The following is a 21,455-nucleotide window of genomic DNA, read 5'->3' as shown; positions in this document are numbered from 1 at the left end:
TAATTGATAAGACATACCTAGCGATCACGAGGAATCTGTTTATGGCCCATAGGGACAATCTGGACTTACATAGTAAGTCAGTCTACAGAACCCAAAACATGGGCTCGGATACCAACCGTAACGACTCTACCCCCTAGGACTTAAGTTAGGCCATTACTAAATAGATGCATGCATGGAACTTAAAATGACACCCTTTTATGGTGAAATAAATGCTAAATAAATAAGGTAAGTTCAAAAGTCCTTCATTAAATTCAAATATTGAAAACAATAACAGGGTACCCATAAATCATAAATTTTAATAAATATGTCTGAAAACAATTCTTAATAGTAAATTTCAAACATCAAAACTAAAAGTTAAGCAAAACATGAAAAAAAAATCTAAATCTCATGAGCGAAAGCATAAAATTGGTCCCAGTGGCTCGATCACGAATTCCGCTTGTCAATTGCCGGTGCATCTCTACCTTTACCTGAAACAACAACATGAGAAAGAATGAGTATAAAATACTCAGTAAATAACCCCACTACTGATGTCAGGCTAGGCATCTATGTCCTCTAGATGCCTACCTCTGGTGGAACATATAAACTTCTCTAGTCTTTATGGGACACAAACATACATGAAAAACTAATTTCTATCCTACTGTAGTTAAGTATGCCCACTACCTCTAGTAAGTCTCGTAGGATCCAGAACCTCTGGTGAATCCCGAAGGAAACACAACCTCTGGTGAATCTCAAGGAAACACAACCTCTGGTGAATCCTGAGGGAAACACAACATCTAGTGGACATCTAACTAATCAGTAAGGACACTATCATAGTCTCAACATCACAATTAACACAACATGGTTCTATATAGCATACATATACACCTCAACATCATGGCTCTAAAACATACATATATGCCTCAATATCCTTATATCAAATACAACCTCATGGAATCAAGTATCATCTCTTTCTAGCATGCAAGTTTCTACATGCACAAATAAATCTTTCAGATCCTCATACAAGAACATACATTGGTTATACTATACTATCCGTCTATCATGCTATCATTCTGTCATAATATTCATTTATCATGCTAGCATATATCTAATGTCTGGCCCGTGGGCAGTTCTAGTAGTTAGATTACTTATCTCGATACAAGATTCAGATATCGATCCAAGTGGCAGTCTTCAATAATCAATCTTTGAATTCAATTCCCCAACGAAGCCTAAGAAATAACCACCCTCAAGATTCCAATCTCCAAAATCTTCCTTCAATCAGACCCTGCTTCCAACTTTTAATCAATTTTTTCCTTAAAATTTTAAATTCAAAAATAATTTAACTAACCCCCTTCAACAATGAAATTAATTCTTGACATTAATTTCAAATTAAATTTGTGTGACATAACCTCTTCCAAAATGAAATTAATTCTTGATATTAATTTCAAATTAAACTTGTGTGACATAACCCCCTTCAAAAATGAAATTAATTCTCGACATTAATTTCAAATTAAATTTATGTGACATAACCCCCTTCCAAAATGATATTAATTCTCGACATTAATTTCAAATTAAATTTGTGTGACATTAAAAGTCTAATTTCCATAATTTACCTCTGATTAAACCATTAAATTGAAACACCTCTTCCTTCCAAAATGAAACTAATTCTTGACATTAATTTCAAATTTAATTTGTGTGACATTAAAAGTCCAATTTCCATAACTTCCCTCTGATTAAACCATTAAATTGAAACACCCCTTTATTAGAAATTAAATCACAATATTACATTTTGAATTTCCAAAATTCCAAAAATGCCCTCTAATACTAGAAAATATTGAAATTACATTAAGAACAAAATTCGTGGTGTTACATATTAGATGCTTGAGATAGTGCTAGCCTTCTGTTCTTGCGGATGTTCTTGATCGCAGTCAAGCGGTCTAAGCGATCAAGGTGAGTGACTAAAACATTTTGACTAAAATGTTTGAATTACAATGTTTTATAGAAAGCATGGTTTAAAGAAGATTATTCTCATGCCAGCTAGTTTTACCAAGTGATTTCCAAGGAAACCATGAGTTATGTTTTTAAACGCATGCATGTGTTGGAAGTTTGTTGAAAAGCTATTTATATGTATGAAATCTACTCAGCATGCGTTAGTATCTTTACAGCCATGTTTTTATGTGTAATACTTTACATGCTTTAAAGAGAAAGTCATTTATGGCTAGTTTTACTTAAAACGCGATACTGAAGGCCATTTGAGAAAGTATCTGCCCAACTAGATACCGAAAAACATTTGAGAAGGTATCTATTGGTACTGAAGGATGTTTGAGAAGGTACCAAACCAACCAGATACTGAAGGACGTTTGAGAAGGTGTCTGAGCAGAAGTACCTAGGTATGACGGTACTTAGTATGGCCACGTGCACGTAGGTAGAGTCAGAGATTGAGCAAAATGGTTCTCTCTTGACTAGTAGTTGGTGTTGGGATCGTTTTTACCGACAGTAGGGTTATTCTCAACTGAGAAATAGTTTTACTATTTTATGATTAAAACAGTTTTATATGTTTTATGCTTGAAAATATTTATACTGCAGTACAAGTACTGTAGAAGCTTATATTTCAGTTAAACTCTTGATTGATATTTTTCATGAGAATCAATTATCTTTCTTAAGTCACTCACTAGGCGCAAGCTCACCCCATTTTCAAATTTTTTCCTACCCCCCCCCCCCCGCCCCTCAGGTAGCAGTCAAATCCTCTGAAGATAGCTCTGCATCTGCTCTGCCACTAAAGGATAAAGAGATTGTAACCCGTCGGTTTAGGTGGTTATTGTTAACATTGTACACATGTTACTGTTGTTCATATAGGAACTAGGGTTTTTGGGTTTGGGACTTATGAATCTAGTGTTGTTATGACTCTAAACATGTTATGTTTCTGAATTAATAAATTTTTGGCCTAAAGATATTCCGCTGTATATGAGTTATATTTTGGTATCAGAGTTATTCCGCAAGAGTTATTAGGCAGTAAATGTCAGCCAAAGGGTTGATAACTGCTGCAGTCACGCCCTTTCCTAGGCTAAGAGGGTGGTCTGGGTGGGGTGTGATAGCTTGGTATCAAAGCAAAGGTATACGTAAATTGTGGAAAGGTTTGAGATAGCTTAGTATTAAAGCATAAGGTTTTAGGTGAAAGAGAGAGTTCATGCATTAGATTAAGTTCCATAGATAAGTCCCTAACATGTGTACCTAATAATTAGGCAAAGATGTTGAGGAGAAGTGGCATGTGGAGCAAGCAGACTGAGAAGAGGAATGTTGACCCTACCAGCGGAGGTCCTGAAGTTAGATGGGACCTAGATCCGAAGGGGAAAAGAGTTAGAGACTCAGTAGAGCAGGAAGCAACTTCTGCAAACAAGTCGAGTACACCAAGGGTAGATGTAGAGCCCCAAATGGAGGATCGAGTATTCAATAGAATCACTCAAAGATTGGCGACGAGTGTAGGATCGATTCAGAATGATCTAGAAAAGAAATTCGGCGTCGAAAGGCTGAAAGCTTTAGGAGCCACGAAGTTCGGTGGAGCCACAGATCCAGTAGATGCTGAGGTCTGGTTGGATTTGATTGAGGAATGTTTTAAGATCATGAGGTGCCCTGAGGACCGTAAGGTCGAGTTAGCAGCATTCTTGCTACAGAAAGGGGCTGAAAAGTGGTGAAAAGTGATAGAGGCTAGAAGAAGTAGTTCGAAACTATGACTTGGTCTGAGTTCAGACAAGTATTTGAGGATAAATACTACCCTAGTGCTGTTAAAGAAGCGAAGAGGGAGGAATTCCTTGGGCTAACTCAGGGAGTGATGATGGTTGTTGAGTATGAACAAAGATTTACTGAGTTATCTCAGTATGCCCTTCTGATCATCGCAGAAGAGAAAGAGAGGTGTAGGAGATTTGAGAATGGCCTAAGAAGAAAGATACGTACACCCGTTACCTCTACATCCAATTGGATGAATTTCACTCAGTTAGTTGAGGCCGCTATCCGAGTAGAGCAGAGTGTAGGGAGGGAAGATGTACTCTAGCCAGGTGAAGGATAGTTTAGAATGCTTGGAGAAACAAGAAATAAGAGATTTAGACCCCCGTTCTCTGGACAGTCAGGTATAAAGAGTTTTGGAGGCACGAGCCAACAAATTTCAGGTCGAAAGAGGTCAAGACCTACAGCTGGACCGAATGGTAGATCAGTATCGGGTCGTGCTGCGAGTCAGTAGGTAGTACAGGGAGGAAACCACTTTGTGAAAACTGTGGTAGGCCTCATACAGGAGTATGTTATGGCAATAGAAATGTGTGCTTCCAATGCAGACAAGCAGGGCATTTCAAGAGAGATTGTCCTCAACTAGGTCATGGAGCACAGAGTGAGCAAAGAGGAGTTACCCAGACTGTAAACCAACCTAGAGCGATCGGAACTAAAGGTGAGGGATCCAGTGTAGCTAAGCGGAAAGGGGTAGCTGGACGACCCCAACAGCAACAACAACAACAACAACAACAGGGTAGAGTATACGCTATGACACACAAGGAAGCGGAAGAGGCTCCATATGTTGTAACTGGTACGATAACTTTATGTAATCAATGCGCTTATGCATTATTTGATCCTGGTGCTACGCACTCATTCATATCTAGTATATGTGCATTACATATAGATAGAGTGCCTGAGCATATGAATGAGGATTTGTTTATCTCTATGCCTGTAGGAGATACTCTAGTTGTACATGAGTATTACAAGAATTGTGAAGTAATTCTTGGAAATCAGAGTTTTTGGGTAGACTTGATTCCATTAGAATTACTAGAGTTTGATATTATTTTAGGTATGGATTTCCTAAGTAAACACTATGCCACTATGGATTGCTTTAGAAGAGAAATAGTGTTTAGAAAACCAGGTGAAAAAGAGATAACCCTGGTAGGAAGTAAAAGAATACTTCCAGGAAGTTTAATATCAGCAGTAAAGGCTAGGAAGTTGCTGAGTAAGGGATGCGAAGCCTATTTAGCCTATGTAGCAGTTTCACAGGATAAGAAACTAAGACTTGAAGATGTACCTGTGGTACAAGAATTCTTAAATGTGTTCCCTAAAGAGTTACCAGGTTTACCACCTGACAGGGAAATAAAGTTTACTATTGAGTTGGTTCCGAGTACAACACCTATATCCCAGGCACCATATAGGATGGCACCAACGGAACTGAAGGAGTTAAAAGTTCAGTTACAGGAACTTGTAGATAAAGGGTACATTAGACCCAGTATGTCACCTTGGGGAGCGCCAGTCTTGTTTGTTAAAAAGAAAGACAGTACTCTTAGATTATGCATAGACTATAGACAGTTGAATAAGGTGACTATTAAGAATAAGTACCCATTGCCTCTCATAGTTAATATCTTCAATCAGTTAAAGGGAGCCACAGTCTTCTCTAACATAGATTTGAGATCAAGTTATCACCAGTTGAAAGTGAAAGACACAGATGTTCCAAAGACTACATTCAGAACTAGGTATGGACATTATGAGTTCCTAGTAATGCCGTTTGAATTAACAAACGCTCCTGTGGTATTTATGGACTTGATGAATAGGATATTTCATCCTTATCTAGATTAGTTTGTGATAGTGTTCATAGACGATATACTAGTGTATTCTAGTAGTGCAGAAAAACACAAAGAACATCTTGAGGATGGTGTTACAAATTCTAAGGGAAAAGGAGTTATATGCCAAATTTAGTAAGTGTGATTTTTGGTTAAATCAATTCGTATTCCTTGGGCACATAGTTTCAGCTGATGGAGTTAACATTGATTCCCAAAAGATAGAAGCGATAATTAACTGGGAACGACCCTTGAATGTAACCGAAGTACACAATTTTCTGGCTTAGCAGGTTATTATAGGAGATTCGTGGAGGGCTTTTCTAAAATAGCTCTACCATTAACAAACCTGACCAGAAAAGATGCGAAGTTTGAGTGGTCTCTAGAATGCGAGCGTAGTTTTCAGGTACTGAAACAAAGGTTAGTGTCAGCACCAGTATTAACTCTACCTACACCAGGTAAAGAGTTTGAGGTTTATTGTGATGCATCCCGACAAGGGTTAAGATGTGTGTTGATGCAGAAGGGAAAGGTAGTAGCTTACGCTTCTCGACAGTTAAGAAGCATGAATGTAACTACCCTACACATGATTTTGAGTTAGAGGCAGTTGTGTTAGCTCTAAAGTTGTGGAGACATTACCTATTTGGTGAGCGGTGTCATATATTCACGGATCATAAAAGTCTAAAACCTATCTTTGATCAGAAGGAGCTTAACTTGAGACAAAGAAGATGGCTAGAGTTGATCGAGGATTATGACTATACCATTGACTATCACCCATGTAAAGCAAATGTGGTAGCTAATGCTCTAAGTCGAAAAACTAGATCAGCTAGAACTAGTATCAATTCAGTGAAGGGTACACTGATTCATGAGTTGTATGATGCTAGGGCAGCATTATCAATCAGTCAAAAAGGAGGGTTACTAGCTTCATTTCAAGTGTTTCCTACACTCGTATAAGATATTCTACGTGAGCAATTAAAGGATTCTGATCATCAGAAGTTAGCTGAAGAAGTAGATAAAGGATTGAGGACAGACTACCAATTAAGAGCTGACAAGGTGCTATTAAAAGAAGGTAGGATATACGTACCTGAGGACTTAGCACTTAAACAAGCTATTTTAGAGGAGGCACATAGTTCGGCCTATGATATGCATCCGGGCAGTACAAAGATGTACAGAACATTAAAGAGATCGTACTGGTGGCCTCGTATGAAAAGAGAAATAGCGGAGTATGTTAACAGGTGTCTAATATGTCAACACGTTAAACTGGACAGACAAGGCCAGCAGGACTACTTAATCCACTCCCAGTACCAGAGTGGAAGTGCGAACATATCATGATGGATTTCCTGTTTTGATTACCTAAGACACCAACGAGCTATGATGGTATATGGGTAATTGTGGATAGATTGACAAAAACAGCTAAGTTTTTACCTATTAGCGTTACTTATACCCTAGACCAATTAGGCAAGTTGTATGTTGATCGAGTCATGAGTCAGTTTGGAGCTCTGGTTTCAATTGTATTAGATCGAGACTCCAGATTTACATAAAAGTTTTGGCCTAGTTTGTAGAAAGCTATGGGAACCAAGTTATATTTTAGTATCGCTTTTCATCCACAGACGGATGGTCAGTCTGAGCGGACAATCCAGACATTAGAAGACATGCTGAGAGCATGTATATTACAATTTAAGGGTAGTTGGGATACGCATCTGTTGTTGATCGAATTTGCGTATAACAACAGTTACCATTCGAGTATCGGGATGGCACCGTATAAGGCACTATACGGAAGACCATGTAGAACTCCGATATGTTGGGATGAAGTCGGTGAGAGGAAATTACTAGGTCCAGAACTTGTGCAACAGACATTAGACAGGTTAAGATTATAAGAGATAATCTTAAGACGGCTCGAGATAGGAAAAGAGTTACATCGATAAGCGGAGAAGAGAATTTGAGTTTGAAGTTGTGATAAGGTATTTCTTAAGTTATCTCCGTGGAAAGGAATACTCAAGTTCGGTAGGAAAGGAAAATTAAGCCCCAGATGTATTGGACCCTACAAGATAATAGAAAGAGTTGGCTCGATGGCATATCGATTGGATTTACCTCCAGAATTATCTCGTATTCATGATGTGTTTCATGTGGCAATGCTTAGAAAGTATGTGCCAGATCCTACTCATATGTTTCCTGAGAAACCGGTACAGTTGAAAGAAATTTGTCTTATGAAGAGGAACCAGTGGAGATTCTTGACAGAAAAGAACAAGTTTTAAGGAATAAGACAATCCCATTGGTAAAGGTACTATGGCAAAACCATAGCACGGAAGAAGCAACGTGGGAAGCCGAAGAGCAAATCAGAAACAAGTATCTGTAGTTGTTTAATTGATAGACTTGTAGCGAAATTTTGAGGACGAAATTTTTATAAGGGGGAGGTAAATGTGAACCCCGAATCCTAATTTCTTTACTTGAGTATATTCCCTATTGAGATCAGTGTGATGAGTAGGTTGATGTGGAAACTAGTGTGGAATAGTAGAGAAAAGAGTGGAAAATTAGAAGAAAAGAGGAAATTTGGAAGTTTGACTTTTGAGGATTAGAAATTTGGGTAAGTATAGAATTTTGTGTGGGGACCAATGCGTTGGAAGGGTGTGTTGATGATGGCATGCGGCTGAAGGAAGAAAGATGGAGGTGACGCGTTGGAAGGCACACAGGTATGCGAGGCATGTGTTGAAAGGCAGGCCATGCGTCGAGCAGCCTCAGCCAGCGCCCTTGCCATGCGTCGAGCAGCCTCGGCCAGCACCCTTTCCATGCATCGAGCAGCCTCGGGCACACCCATGTATTGAGTGCCCTGCCGAGCAGCCACGCCCATGCGTCGAAGCGCCCTGCTAAGCATCAAAGTGTCGCGGGCAGCCCATGCGGCCAAGCACGCCCATGCATCGAGCGGCCAGCCTATGCAGCACGCCCATACGTCAAGTGGCCAGCCTATACAGCACGCCCATGCGTCGATGGCCAGCACCATGCGCCCATGCCAAGCAAGCCGTGTAATACTACCTAGTGAACCATGCGTCAAGGATGGACAGTCACCCTATGCGTTGGTGATGGCTAGCTCTTTGCGATGGCTAAGTTGGATTGTGATGGTCGTGAATTGGCTTGCTATGCGGTGATTATAAGCTATGCATTGAGTATGGATTATGCGTTGAACATCCAAGAGTTGGACGCATATAAAGGATGAGATCACCTAGAAAACGTCATCAAACCATATGTCTTCTTGGGAGGAAGCCTTAAGCCTTAAGAATTTGAGGTGGTTGCATCAGATTGGAAGCTCATGCATTGGCTACATAGGAGGAAGACACTTAGATTGCGCTGATAAAAAAGATGTGTTGGTAGTATGAGGGAGAAACACTTGAACATGCAGCCAAGTAGCTGGTGTCAACTTTGGAGAAGGTTTGGACGCCTATAAATAGGGACAAAAGACTTCATTTTTAGATTAAAATTCAAAAATACAGTAAAAAGAGTGGTAGAGTTGAGCAAACCTTGTGTTGGGGCCAAAATCCATGCGTTGGTCATAGAATTTCAAAGAGGATGCATTGGACAGTGAAGTCTAGAAAGCAACATCAACTTGGGATGAGAAGTTCTCCCAATTTACTCGTAAGTTTAGAGTGATTCTAAAGCCACCTGAAAGCTCTAAAAGTATAGTTTTCAAGGTAGGGCTGCTGGAGGAAAAGCTCGAAGGGATCGAGCTGGAAACTGAGAAGAAGACAGAAGGGTCAGGTTGTCAGATAAGCTTGAGCCAGTCTTGAAGATTTTGAGATTCCGGCCAAACCACAAGGATTTCTAAGCTCATATTTTAGGGTAAGCTTTCTGAGATATTTTAGAATATGTTTGTAAAAGGAAGTATCTCAAAATAAGGTCTAGAACTATGATTAATCTAAGCTGTAAGTTGAATATGGATTCTAGGGGTGAAAAGGGAGCTACTAGAGTGAAAAGCTCCTAAGTGATCAAGGTGAGTGACTAAAACATTTTGACTAAAATGTTTGAATTACAATGTTTTATAGAAATCATGTTTTAAAGAAGATTATTCTCATGCCAGCTAGTTTTACCAAGTGATTTCCAAGCAAACCATGAGTTATGTTTTTAATTGCATGCATGTGTGTGAAGTTTGTTGAAAAGCTATCTATATGTATGAAATCTACCCAACATGCGTTTGTATCTTTAAAGCCATGTTTTTATGTGTAATACTTTACATGCTTTAAAGAGAAAGTCATTTATGACTAGTTTTACTTAAAACGTGATACCGAATGACATTTGAGAAGGTATCCGCCCAACTAGATATCGAAGGACATTTAAGAAGGTATCTATTGGTAATGAAGGACATTTGAGAAGGTACCAAACCAACCAGATACTAAACGATGTTTGAGAAGGTATCTGAGCAGAAGTACCTAAGATATGACGGTACTTAGTATGACCACGTGCACGTAGGTAGAGTCAGAGATTGAGCAAAAGGGTTCTCTCTTGACTAGTAGTTGGTGTTGGGATTGTTTTTACCCACAGTAGGGTTATACTCAACTGAGAAACAGTTTTACTGTTTTATGATTTAAACAATTTTATATGTTTTATGCTTGGAAAATGTTTATACTGCAGTACAAGTACTGTAGAAGCTTATATTTCAGTTAAACTCTTTATTGAGATTTTGCATGAGAATCAATTATCTTTCTTAAGTCACTCACTAGGTGCAAGCTCACCCCATTTTCAAATATTTTCTTTTCCCCCCACAGGTAGCGGTCAAATCCTCTGAAGGTAGCTCTGCATCTGCTCTGCCACTAAAGGATAAAGAGATTGTAACCCGTCGGTTTAGGTGGTTATTGTTAATATTGTACACATGTTACTGTTGTTCATATAGGGACTAGGGTTTTTGGGTTTGGAACTTATGAATCTAGTGTTGTAATGACTCTAAACATGTTATGTTTCTGAATTAATAAATTTTTGGCTTAAAGATATTCCGCTGTATATGATTTATATTTTGGTATCAGAGTTATTCCACAAGAATTATTAGGCAGTAAGTGTCAGCCAAAGGGTTGATAACTGCGGCAATCACGCCCTTTCCTAGGCTAAGAGGGTGGTCTAGGGCGGGGTGTGACATAGTCTGCGAAGACGAGGCAACTTCTGGCTTGGAGGACATTCCTCTCTTCTTAGTAGAAGCAAAATTTACTTCTTGTACTGGTTCCAGACCCTTAGTTCTTAACATGGTCTGAAAAGCCTGCAGCTCATTAAGCAGAGTTGTCAAGTTGTATTCGATTTTATTCATTAAGGCATTGGTACAAAATTGTAGAAAACTCTTCGGAATAGATTCTAGAATAAAGTCAACTTGACTTTTCTCATCCATCATAGTACCATTCACTTCAGCCACATTAAAGTGGACCATCATGTCCAGAACATGTTCACGAACATTGGTCCCCTCTTTCATGAAACTATTGTAAACATATTTGATAGCATCATGCATCAGGGTGAAGTACGCCTGTCCAAACATCCCTCTTAGAGATTCCATAATCTCTTTGGTAGTGTTCATATCCTCATGTTTTTTTTGCCAAAACGTCAGACAAGCTGGCGAGAATATAAGTACCGGCTTTATCATTAGCCCTGATCCATCTATCAAAGGCTTCCCGAACAGTCCGGTTGGTATTTGAGCTAGGAATGGGAGAATATTCCTTTACTATGACAAATTTCAAATCTTCTATCGTGAGTATTGTATTCAAATTTGATTTCCAGTTAACATAATTTTCCCCAATCAGTTTGTCTGAAGCCAACAATTGTATAGTAGAACACGTCATTATGAAATTATAAATAAATTTTATAAGTGAATTTCTTTTGGATCCAATCAAGTTTTAGCAAAGTGATAATGTACCCATAATAATTATTTTTGCAATGGTACTTAAGTGATTTAGAATAAATACTACCGTGGGGCAGCCAAGAATTCCTTCACAAAAGCAAGACAGTTCTTGACCAAATACTATCTCCAGAATAACTCATATTTCGATAGTCATTTAGTTATCGTTTTCGGTTAAGATCATTACTAACATTTAGTAAGTCTTGTAAGTGTAGACCGCCATTTTTCAAATCTTACAGAACGATATGAGTATGCCTCCGAAATAGAAGACATTACCCAAGACAGAACTATAAGACCCTATTCATTTTACTGAAGCCTAGGTTGTTCTGAATCCTATGTTACAACCGTCTATAGGGATCGTCGTGGTTAACGATTAGCTAGTGCCGCATGAAAAACGACAGCAAGCGTAACATAAGAATCTCACGATTCAAACTAATTGAGGAGACCATAGGACAATGTTTACATTTCCTTCACCCATTTACTATGAACGACTTCCCCTATTCACCTTGTTATTGACCCATGCAAACACTTTTCGGTCGAGGTAAAATCGACAAGGAGCCAAGCATGGATCTCATGGTGTGAACTCTTGAGGACGTGAGAACTAATAACTTTTATTCTTCCACTGAAGTGTTATAAATGTTTGGGTATATTTATACTTAGGTTCTTTTCGGTTAATAAAAATAACCCTTTGTCTAGGTAGTTTATCCAAGCATAACACTTATAAATGGATTTTAAACCTACGATGTCTAGGTGATAAACTGTTTTTATTGCCTCACACTGTTCACAAATGCTCATAAAACCGGTTACCAATGCTCAATTATTCACCTATAATCCCAAAGTAGGAGGTATTCCGTAGACCGTCAACTTAAATACCCTCAGCCTTCGATAGGATTATATACCCGTTGAGTTTGTAACCCTAGTTTTACATGTTTAACGACCTATTTTAACTAATAAAACAAGTTGTTAACCTAAGTGAGCATGCAACTGTTCTTTGTTATGGATTTTAAACGGCTAACCAATTTTATAACAACTTACAAAATTTAGATATCCTTAACATCCACAACATTCAACAAAGGTATCTAATATAACTATTATATTAAACATAACCCTAACATGCATACTATATATTATAACAATTATAACATACTGTCAATGCATGTAACATGCTTCCTACGGTGAGGTTTTAAATCTACATGGCATACTGTATGCATATACATGAATTTAATTAATTATCACATACCTCTCATGCATAAACAATTAAATACTAACTGTTATGGTTTTCGTTTTGGCATAAACAAACAAACAGATAGCTAACTATTACAAACAGCTTCATAATCATCTTTGAACCGCTCGAACCGCTCCAAGCCGAACCCAAAACAACTTGAACCGGGCTGGACGAGTCTGAACCAGACCAACAAAGCCTGAATCGGACCAGCCACAACCATTTGAGGCTGAACCGGATTGAACCTTGAGTAAAACGGTCGAACCGGTTGCCCTCAGTCCAACCTCAATATGTTGCTAAGTCGATCGTGTAACGCTTAGAGGTAATCCTCTACTGTTGTTACCTTGGGTTGATAGGAAGTACACAATAGCATACTGTTTGCTCAAAGCTAGACGATCGTTTAGCTCTATCGCATAGGACTAGACGATCACTTAGTTCCATCGCAGTGCAATCACTTAGCTCCATCGCATAGTACTAAGTGATCGTATAACACCATCACCCAGCGCATTCAAGTCATCGTTTAGTATTCGTTGTAGCTAAACGATTGCATAGAACATCATCTCGTCGCATAACATTTATTTACACGATCACTTAGCTCCGCGACCAAATGATCACTCAGTGCTATCACGTAGCATTTCATCGCATCGCTTAGCGCGCATCGTTTCTAAATGATCGTATAGCGCCATCATTTAGCAAAATCAATGTATCGTCTAGCTCCCACGATAAAACTAAACGATCGCGTAATGCTATCGTATAACAAATGAACGCATCGCTTAGATCCTGCAGGTACACGATCGTTTAGCGTTCAACATCACAACGACCAACACATATTACTAAACGATCGTCTAGCTTTTCATCTCATCGTGTAACATCTGGAGCTAAATGATCATTTATCAACTAGACCTCAGCAACAAATTTAAGCAGAAGCTGAAAAATCTAGAACAACAGCTCGACCTCCTTCGCTTGTTTCTTCAATTACATCTTAATTTCAATTTTAATGACTCCGAATAAATTATAGACTCTTGCTAACACATAAATGCTCATCAAACAAGAGCCAATTACAAATTTAATTGAGAAATTAAAGAGAATTAACATGCCAAAATAGAGAGAACTATAACAGTGCAACGGTTTCATATATCTCATGAAAAAACACCCACCTTGCCAAAATTAGACCGAATTGAAAGCTTAAAAGAAGATTTGATACCAATTGAAAGAGTTAAACAACATGCAACGGAAGTATCAAGGATCCATAAGCATTCTAAGTCACTAATTTGGAAAAAACTAAAGCATGCTCTTCTTAAAAAGTGGGTTTTCAGAACATACCTTTGATGAATTCTCCAAGAAAACGTTTGTACAGCTGCTATCTTCGCTTGATATCACCGTGAACCACCTCAAAAGCCTTCCCTACTATGTTCTTGTAGCTTTAGGCAGAGTTTCAGGACTCAAGAACATCTTGAAGATATGAAGAAGTAAGAGAAGATCACAGTAGTCGATTGAAAAAGGCAGTTTCTTCTTCACATAAATTTTTCTCTCAAAATTCTGCATTCATCCTTCTCCAACAACTCCAATCTTTTTTATATATATTAGATGAACATGCAAAGAGATGGAGTGCATGGCTTGTAGCTCATGCTTGGAGAATCAAAATAGATAGGATAATGGCTTTTGTGTGAGCATAACGATGATGGTAATGGAGAAAATTTATTTTCCATTTTGTGCAACCATGCAAAATGTTTTTCCATTTTCTTTTAAGACAAAAAGTGATTTTAAACCATTTTAATTCAAAACTTGATTTCTTAAATTAATTTCATATATTAATTTTAGAAAATAATTAATTTAATATCAAATATTAAATTAATTTTTGCACAATTATCATCTTCATATATTTAAATCATATTTAAATATTTATTCTCTTATTCCGTTTAATTTGAACATTTCAAATTAATTTCTCAAGCTACCCTAAATCTTATCCATTTACGAGCTAGTAGGTGAACCTCGGGGACCTACAGATCAGGGCTCCAATGATTCGAGATTAATAAACTAAACTCATTAGACCAATATAACCCTTATTCGTTAACTAATGGATGATTCCACTAAAGCCCATAGCTGAACTCCCTTTACTGTAGATATATTATGTCCACTCGATATAACCATGATTAATAAGTTAACCCTTCACAGATTGCTTGTAATAACGGTTGGGTCGAATCACTATTTTACCCCTGAAATTATCTCTTCTTCTTTAAGTTCCACTTATCCCCTAATGAATAATTGATTTATGATCCAATCAACAAATCGAATCCCTCTCAGGCCAATGAGAGGGTAAGGCCTCTTGTTCAAGACCCAGGGTAGGAGTGAATTCCCTCTTGCACCCTACGTTCCCAGCTATTCATCCGGTCTTATCCCCAAAATGGTAAGCTTATTGAGTAGAGACAATTGGTCTACTCTCACCGTTTGCATATCAAAGGATAATCCCGAACAAATATAAGTTCATAGTTAGCTCAGTATTAAGGTTAATTTACCTAGGTCATCGCTTTGAAATAGTCAGTCTTAAATAGTAAACAACATTGTAGAGTAAGAGTGACAGGTTTCGTGGTCCGATCTTGCACAAAACTCATTTTCACAAGAGACCCCCACTCCTCATGTCTCAACATGCACGAATTAGGATCACTTCGTATGTAGCACTTTACAACTCTTTGTAACAACTACAGAGTATGCCGCATCCAATAGTATTGCCAGAATAAGGTACCTAACCTTATTCATATACTATAGATCATTTTGACTATTTACTCGGACCTGATCCACTTGTATGTCTCCACATAAAGTTCATGTACACATATAATAGTCAAGAGACTTAAGTTTATTGGATTTCTAAAAAACAATATTTTCAATAACAACTTTATCGAATTCTCAGAATAAGTTCTAATGTTTACAAAACCACGAGTTTTAGGACATAAAACTCAACACATAGATATAGACTAATAATAGCAAGTTAATCCTTGACGAGTGTTCATAATATCAACTGGGTCAAATTATCATTTTACCCCTGGGTTACCCCTATATCCTTAAGTACGAATGCTCCTCTAATGAACAACCCATTTATTGTCCAACCAATAAACAGAAACCTTCTCGAGAGAGGGTAGGGCTCTTTGTTCAAGTCTCGGCGACACCACTCAAGAGAACACTCATCTACTTTCTTTAAAGTTAGGAAGGAGTGAAATCCATCTTGTATTATTATGTTTCCAACTCCCCACTGGGTCTTGTCCTCAAATGGTAGGCTTATTGAGTCGACGGATTGGCCACTTCACCCATATAAATCAAAAGACAATTCCTCTGGAATAGGGGTTCATAATACACTCAGGATTAAGACTAAGTTTCCTAGGTCTTCCTATAGAAACAAAAACTTATCTAGTCAACGATATTACATCTAGTGGTTACTATTTCATAGTCTGGTCTTATGAAAACTCAGTATGTAGGATACCCCTACTTGTATGTTACCTACATGAACATGTTGGATCATTGCATTTATATCAAATATAAAGTGGGTTGTATCCATAGTGTCACTAGGATAAGGTATCAAACCTTATCCCTATACTATAGACCCTTTAGGCTGCATCTTGAACATTCATCTTTATATATCTCTATATATAGTTCAAGACTCATAAGACAACCTAGGATGTTAGTTTATTAGATTAAGGGTTATTAAGATAAAATGAATACAATACAATCAATAACACTTATTGAAATAACATTGACAACTCTTTATTGATGACAATCAATTATTTACATTTACTATCTTCGAGTTATAGGGCATAAAACCCAACAATTAGACCTAGTAAGTGATGTGTTTAGATATAAACACATCCTTATGTTCCAAGTAACCTAAGCATGTGTTGAGATAAATAATATATCTTTCAGATCAATTATCCCACTCTTGTGTGAATCTAATAGAATACTAATCAACGAGAAATAACAATAATAATCAAGTAAGGAAACAAGAAATTTTAACGTGGAAAAACCTCCTCAATGTGAGGAGTCAAAAACCACGGACTGAAGTCAAAATCGGCACTATAATTAAATAATGGGTACAAACAAGTTCTCCCTAGTCATAACTTGTCACACTCCCTCCCTAGCCTTAGCCCCCTAAGACCTGGAAGGGAGCGTGAGGGTACACCAGTAGTATTCCAAGACAATATTCCAATTTAATGTTTCCCCCCTTATGTATTAAAGATTTCAACATGTTTACAATAATCTATCTAACTTTCATACACATAGTTCAATTTCCTATATTCTTTATTACATGATTCGAGTCGTGCCCTGAGAATTTACCAAGTCTTGATGTGCATGGTGTTTGGCGTGCGCTGGGCGTGCGTTGCGCTAGGCATGATGCGTCGTACGGGGGAGACAGCTGCGCTGGGCTGGTGCGTTGGATTCGTCAAGCGAGGCGCGTGCGAATGGATGGACGCAGCGCTGCGTGCGCACAGAGTGTGGGTTCGTTGTGCGTCCGGCTAACTTAATGCCTCATCAATGCAACCTTGTTTCTTTTGATCTCCAATCAACTTTGCAGCCTAATAACTCAAACGTCACTCTCTAAATATGCTCTCAACACACAATTTAAGTGATGGTATGAATAAATTCCTCCTGCCCAACCCCTATATTTATAGTCATTTTAAACTCACCCCATGGTGACAACTCAATTCCCATTTGTCTCACTTTGGAGCTATCAACACTCAGCCTACCCAGCCTAGCCTTGAGTTGTTCTCATTTTAGCTTGCCAGCCAAAATCTCCTTTTTTGCATGAAATCTCCATCACCCATCTCCTGTTTGAGGTGATAAGACTTCAATTGCATGAAATCTCCTTTGTCCACCTCCTACTAGAATTTTGTGTGATTCTCCTTTTGCCACCTAAATCACTTAAATACTTCACATATTTCTCTACTTAAATTGTTCAAGACTTATGCTCGTATACCATTGGCATCCTCCCTTGAAGTTTTCCATCAATTAGCCTTACCCTTTATCCTTAACGCATAGCAACTCATTTTTCCTTCATCAAAGTCCCATTTAGCCAACGCATGAGTTGGCCATCACCAATGCATAGGGCGGCCACTCACCCTCGACGCATGGCTTGCTAGGTGTGCTTGCTCGGCCTAATAAGCATGGACGTATGGTGCTGAACATCGACGCTTGGTGTGCTGCCTAGGCACTTGCACGCTTGGCCACATAGGCACCCTCGGCCGCGTGGGCGTGTCTCGCCGCATGGGCGTGCCTCGTCGCATGGGCGTGCGCTTGGCATAGCGCATCGACACATGGCTACTCGATAGACTCGGCAGCACTTCGACGAATAGGATGGCTTGCCCGCTTGCCCGTTTGACGCATAGGCAGGGCGCTCGACATACACCATCGATGCATGGGCTGCACGCTCGGCATACACCATCGATGCATGGGCTGCGCGCTTGACATACACCATCGACGCATGGGCTGCGTGCTTGACGCACGACCTGTGCGCTTGTCCTCGATGCATGGCTTCGTGCTTGGCGCATGGCCTGTGCACTTGGCTTCAACGCATGGCCTGCGCACCTAGCATGCTCACTCGACGTATGCTTCCTGCCTGTGTTCGCATGGCTTATGTATGCCTTTGCGTTGGTTGTATGCAACCCTTAGCCATTTTTCAAGTTTTCTTGCTTCCATCCTCCATGCCTTCTTGCGTCCAACATGTTTTAAGCCCTTCATAGGCGTTTAGATTTTTAGTCACCTTTTTGGATAATTTTTTATGTTTTTCTCCCTTTGCCCCACTATCCTTAGTTAGGATTTTTCTATTTAACCTCCCACTTTAGATTTAGTGTTAGGGTCTTACATTTACCACCCCCTTAAAATAATTTCGTCCTTGAAATTAAACGAAACTTAATTTACAACAGAACTTTTATTTAATAATTTGCCTCATACAGTTTTATTACACCACAACTTTCTATTCTAGTCTTCTAAAACTTTCTCTTTCCCTTTTCCCACCACCGACATATTGTCTTCCCTATCCTGAGTTAGTCCATATAGTTTTCCCAACGTCATTTTTCCTATTTCCTCTTTTCTCCCTCCTATAGTTCGTCCTTCTTCAACTGTCGTTGATCTTCCTCCTGGGTTGTTTGGTGGTTGTACATTTCCAGTATCCATCAACTGAGGACATTCTCGTTTAAAGTGTCCTGGTCTGCCACACTTAAAACACGTGTGCGACCGTTCTTGGGTTTGTTTCCAACATCTTCCCCAGTGATATTTATTACAGATCGGGCATCTTGGTCTTTGGTTCACGCTCATCATTGACTCCTTTATTTGACTCTCCTGTTCAGGGTCTGCTTTAGTGTTGGTAACTCCTCTTCTTTTCCATCCACTTCTGCTTTCTACCCTGGGGGTAAAATTTCTTGGTTCTTCCCTCCGCCACCGACTCATTGATGAGTCTCTTTCTGGTCTTACTTCTTCCGTCGTTAAACTTCTTTCTACTTTCATTACGACTTCTATTAGCTTTGTAAATTCTCCCCATTCCGCGGTTGCTATAACAGGAGTTCGAATCTCTTGTTTTAATCCTATTTCAAACCTCCGACAACGTTCCTTTTCATCCACCACTATGTTTAAAGCATACTTGGATAATTCCGTATACTTTAATTCATATTCTGCTACAGTCATGTTTCCTTGCATGATCTGTAGGAACTCATCTTCTTTCATATCCATGAACGATCGGGGATAGAATCTTTCGAAAAATGCTTTTCGAAATTCCTCCCAACATATTTCTTCTTGATCGCCCCTCCTATTCTTTAGTAGCTTCCACCAATCTTCTGCTTCTTTTTGCAGTAAGAATGTGGCAAGACTTACCTTACGGTTTTCAGGACATCTCATCACTTCGAAACATTTTTCTATTTGATTCATCCATGCTTCTGCATCTGCAGGATCCTTTGTTCCTTCAAATTTTGTGGCTCCCAATGCCTTTAATTGTTCGATCCCATATTTCTTCTCGGGATCAGGTTGTATATTTTTTAAGCTTGCTTGGAGTGTTTGGGTGAATTTATCTATTTGTTCTTCCTCCCTGGATTTTTCTCTTGGATGGCTTGAGGCACTTTCACTTTCGTTTCCAAAGGGTTTCCCTATTCTACATTTTCCACTTCTCAGCATTTTGTCTACAATCATTCACATATAAATTAGACATATGTTATAAACATACTATTTTTATCTGTGAACATTGTTGCTATTTACATTAGTAGTTTCTTCCAATCTACATAGTTATTTGTTTACTCGTTCACCAATAGTTGTAAGTTTTCAAAGTTAAGACGCATCCTCTTGTTTCTCTATACACACCTTTCCTGCACATGTCCTATTTCCTTATAGAAAATAAAAAAATTATAGGATTCTGTGTTGTTAGAGTCATAGGTGGGCTGTTCCTAGAATTCGATCATGATACGTTGAGGAATATCCTTCTATCCTACACGCGTCCATTCTTGGTCCACCGTCAGTTTAGGCAGTATGTTGTTACTTCCTGAACTTGAACCTCCAGCCAGTTCTCGTTGATATTTTTCCTGAATCTCTCTTGTTTTTCTCTGAAAGGTATAACATTTTTTGCAGATATGGCCAACCTTGCCACACCCATAGCAATTCCGGTCCCTTTCAGACACAGACCGCTATGATTTTTACCACACTGTGGACATCCCATGTTAGTTCGGGATTCCACCAAGTTTACATTTTCAAGGTAATAGGATATTCAGTATTATTCACACTATTCTCAGATCTTTCAGGGTTTTCCCCTGGGTTAGCACCGCGGTCCCCAGTTTGCGTTCCGGAGTCATTCCACCACCAGTCTTGTCTGCTCGGATTCATTTCCTACAGTGGACATTATTCAGGTTATTACTTACTAATTTCTTTATTTTCACTTTCCTTTTCTCATGTTTTCCTATGTCCACTTATTATTCCTCATTTCTTTCTCCTAACCTTTCCTGATTCTACTTTAGGTTTTTCCTAATATATTTCATTATATTTATTCCTTTTTATGTTTTGACCTGGCCTAGTTTCTAATATTATCTGGCTTTCCTACCTTAGGTAAGCCTTTTCCTGATGCCATTTTGGCTTTAACCTATCCCTTTTTCCTTTATTTTTCCTAGATTCTATTTATACTTATGCTAGACTCAACTGTTTCCCAGGTTTTACGTAAACCTTTGCTCTGATACCAAGTTGTCACACCCCCTCCCTAGCCTTAGCCTCCCAAGATCTGGAAGGGAACGTGAGGATACACCATCAGTATTCCAAGACAATATTTCAATTTAATGTTTCCCCCCTCTATTAAAGATTTCAACATGTTTACAATACTCTATCTAACTTTCATACACATAGTTCAATTTCCTATATTCTTTATTACATGATTCGAGCCGTGTCCTGAGAATTTACCAAGTCCTGGTGTGTTGGTGGTTAGTAGACTCCTTCCTGAATGCTCCGCTTTGCTACCTGGGGAGAGATATAAGAAAAAATTTGGAAGAGTGTGAGCTACTAAGCCCAATGAGTGGTTCTTTTAGAATAATAATCACTTTGCAAAATATATTTTTGGGAAATCAATCTCATAATCACAATTCCAGTATAATTTATGCATGATCATGTGTACATTCATTCAATTATCAACCTCCAGTTCCATGCTATACGTGGCATGCTCATATCATGGACACATTATCAATCACAATAACTTTTTATGGAAACTTTCCTATAATCCACTTTTCCCGCCAATGTGCACATCGACAATTCTTTTCCCGCTAGTCATGCTTAGGTAACTGGACTATATTTCCCGTCGGTCGTCACCGAC

General features: G+C 38.7%; 1 protein-coding gene across 2 annotated transcripts; it reads right to left on the bottom strand.

Annotated features, from left to right (window-relative positions):
* Nucleotides 1–276: 276 nt before the first annotated feature.
* Nucleotides 277–21,043, bottom strand: LOC150034949 (uncharacterized). Of its 2 annotated transcripts, none has more exons than XM_090315320.1 (2): nucleotides 13,961–21,043; nucleotides 277–467 (listed from the first exon to the last, which is right to left on the bottom strand). In XM_090315320.1, exon 1 carries the CDS (start codon nucleotides 19,799–19,801, stop codon nucleotides 18,602–18,604), a length of 1,200 nt encoding a protein of 399 aa, XP_090171446.1. In that variant the 5' UTR covers nucleotides 19,802–21,043; the 3' UTR covers nucleotides 277–467; nucleotides 13,961–18,601. The 2 variants fall into 2 exon arrangements, with proteins under 2 accessions (XP_090171446.1, XP_090171447.1); XM_090315321.1 differs by lacking the exon at nucleotides 277–467 and adding an exon at nucleotides 483–1,261.
* Between the last annotated feature and the right edge of the window lie 412 nt (nucleotides 21,044–21,455).

Source organism: Benincasa hispida, chromosome 7, assembly GCF_027475165.1.
Source record: "Benincasa hispida cultivar pf3 chromosome 7, pf3_genome.v1.1, whole genome shotgun sequence".
Classification (NCBI taxonomy): domain Eukaryota; kingdom Viridiplantae; phylum Streptophyta; class Magnoliopsida; order Cucurbitales; family Cucurbitaceae; genus Benincasa; species Benincasa hispida.
Note: the sequence above shows the minus strand (reverse complement) of the source record. Positions and strands in the feature narration are given on the sequence as shown.

Bases quoted from the DNA above. Each gene is read 5' to 3' on its own strand.
- LOC150034949 (XM_090315320.1), bottom strand. From the start codon at position 19,801: ATGATTGTAGACAAAATGCTGAGAAGTGGAAAATGTAGAATAGGGAAA.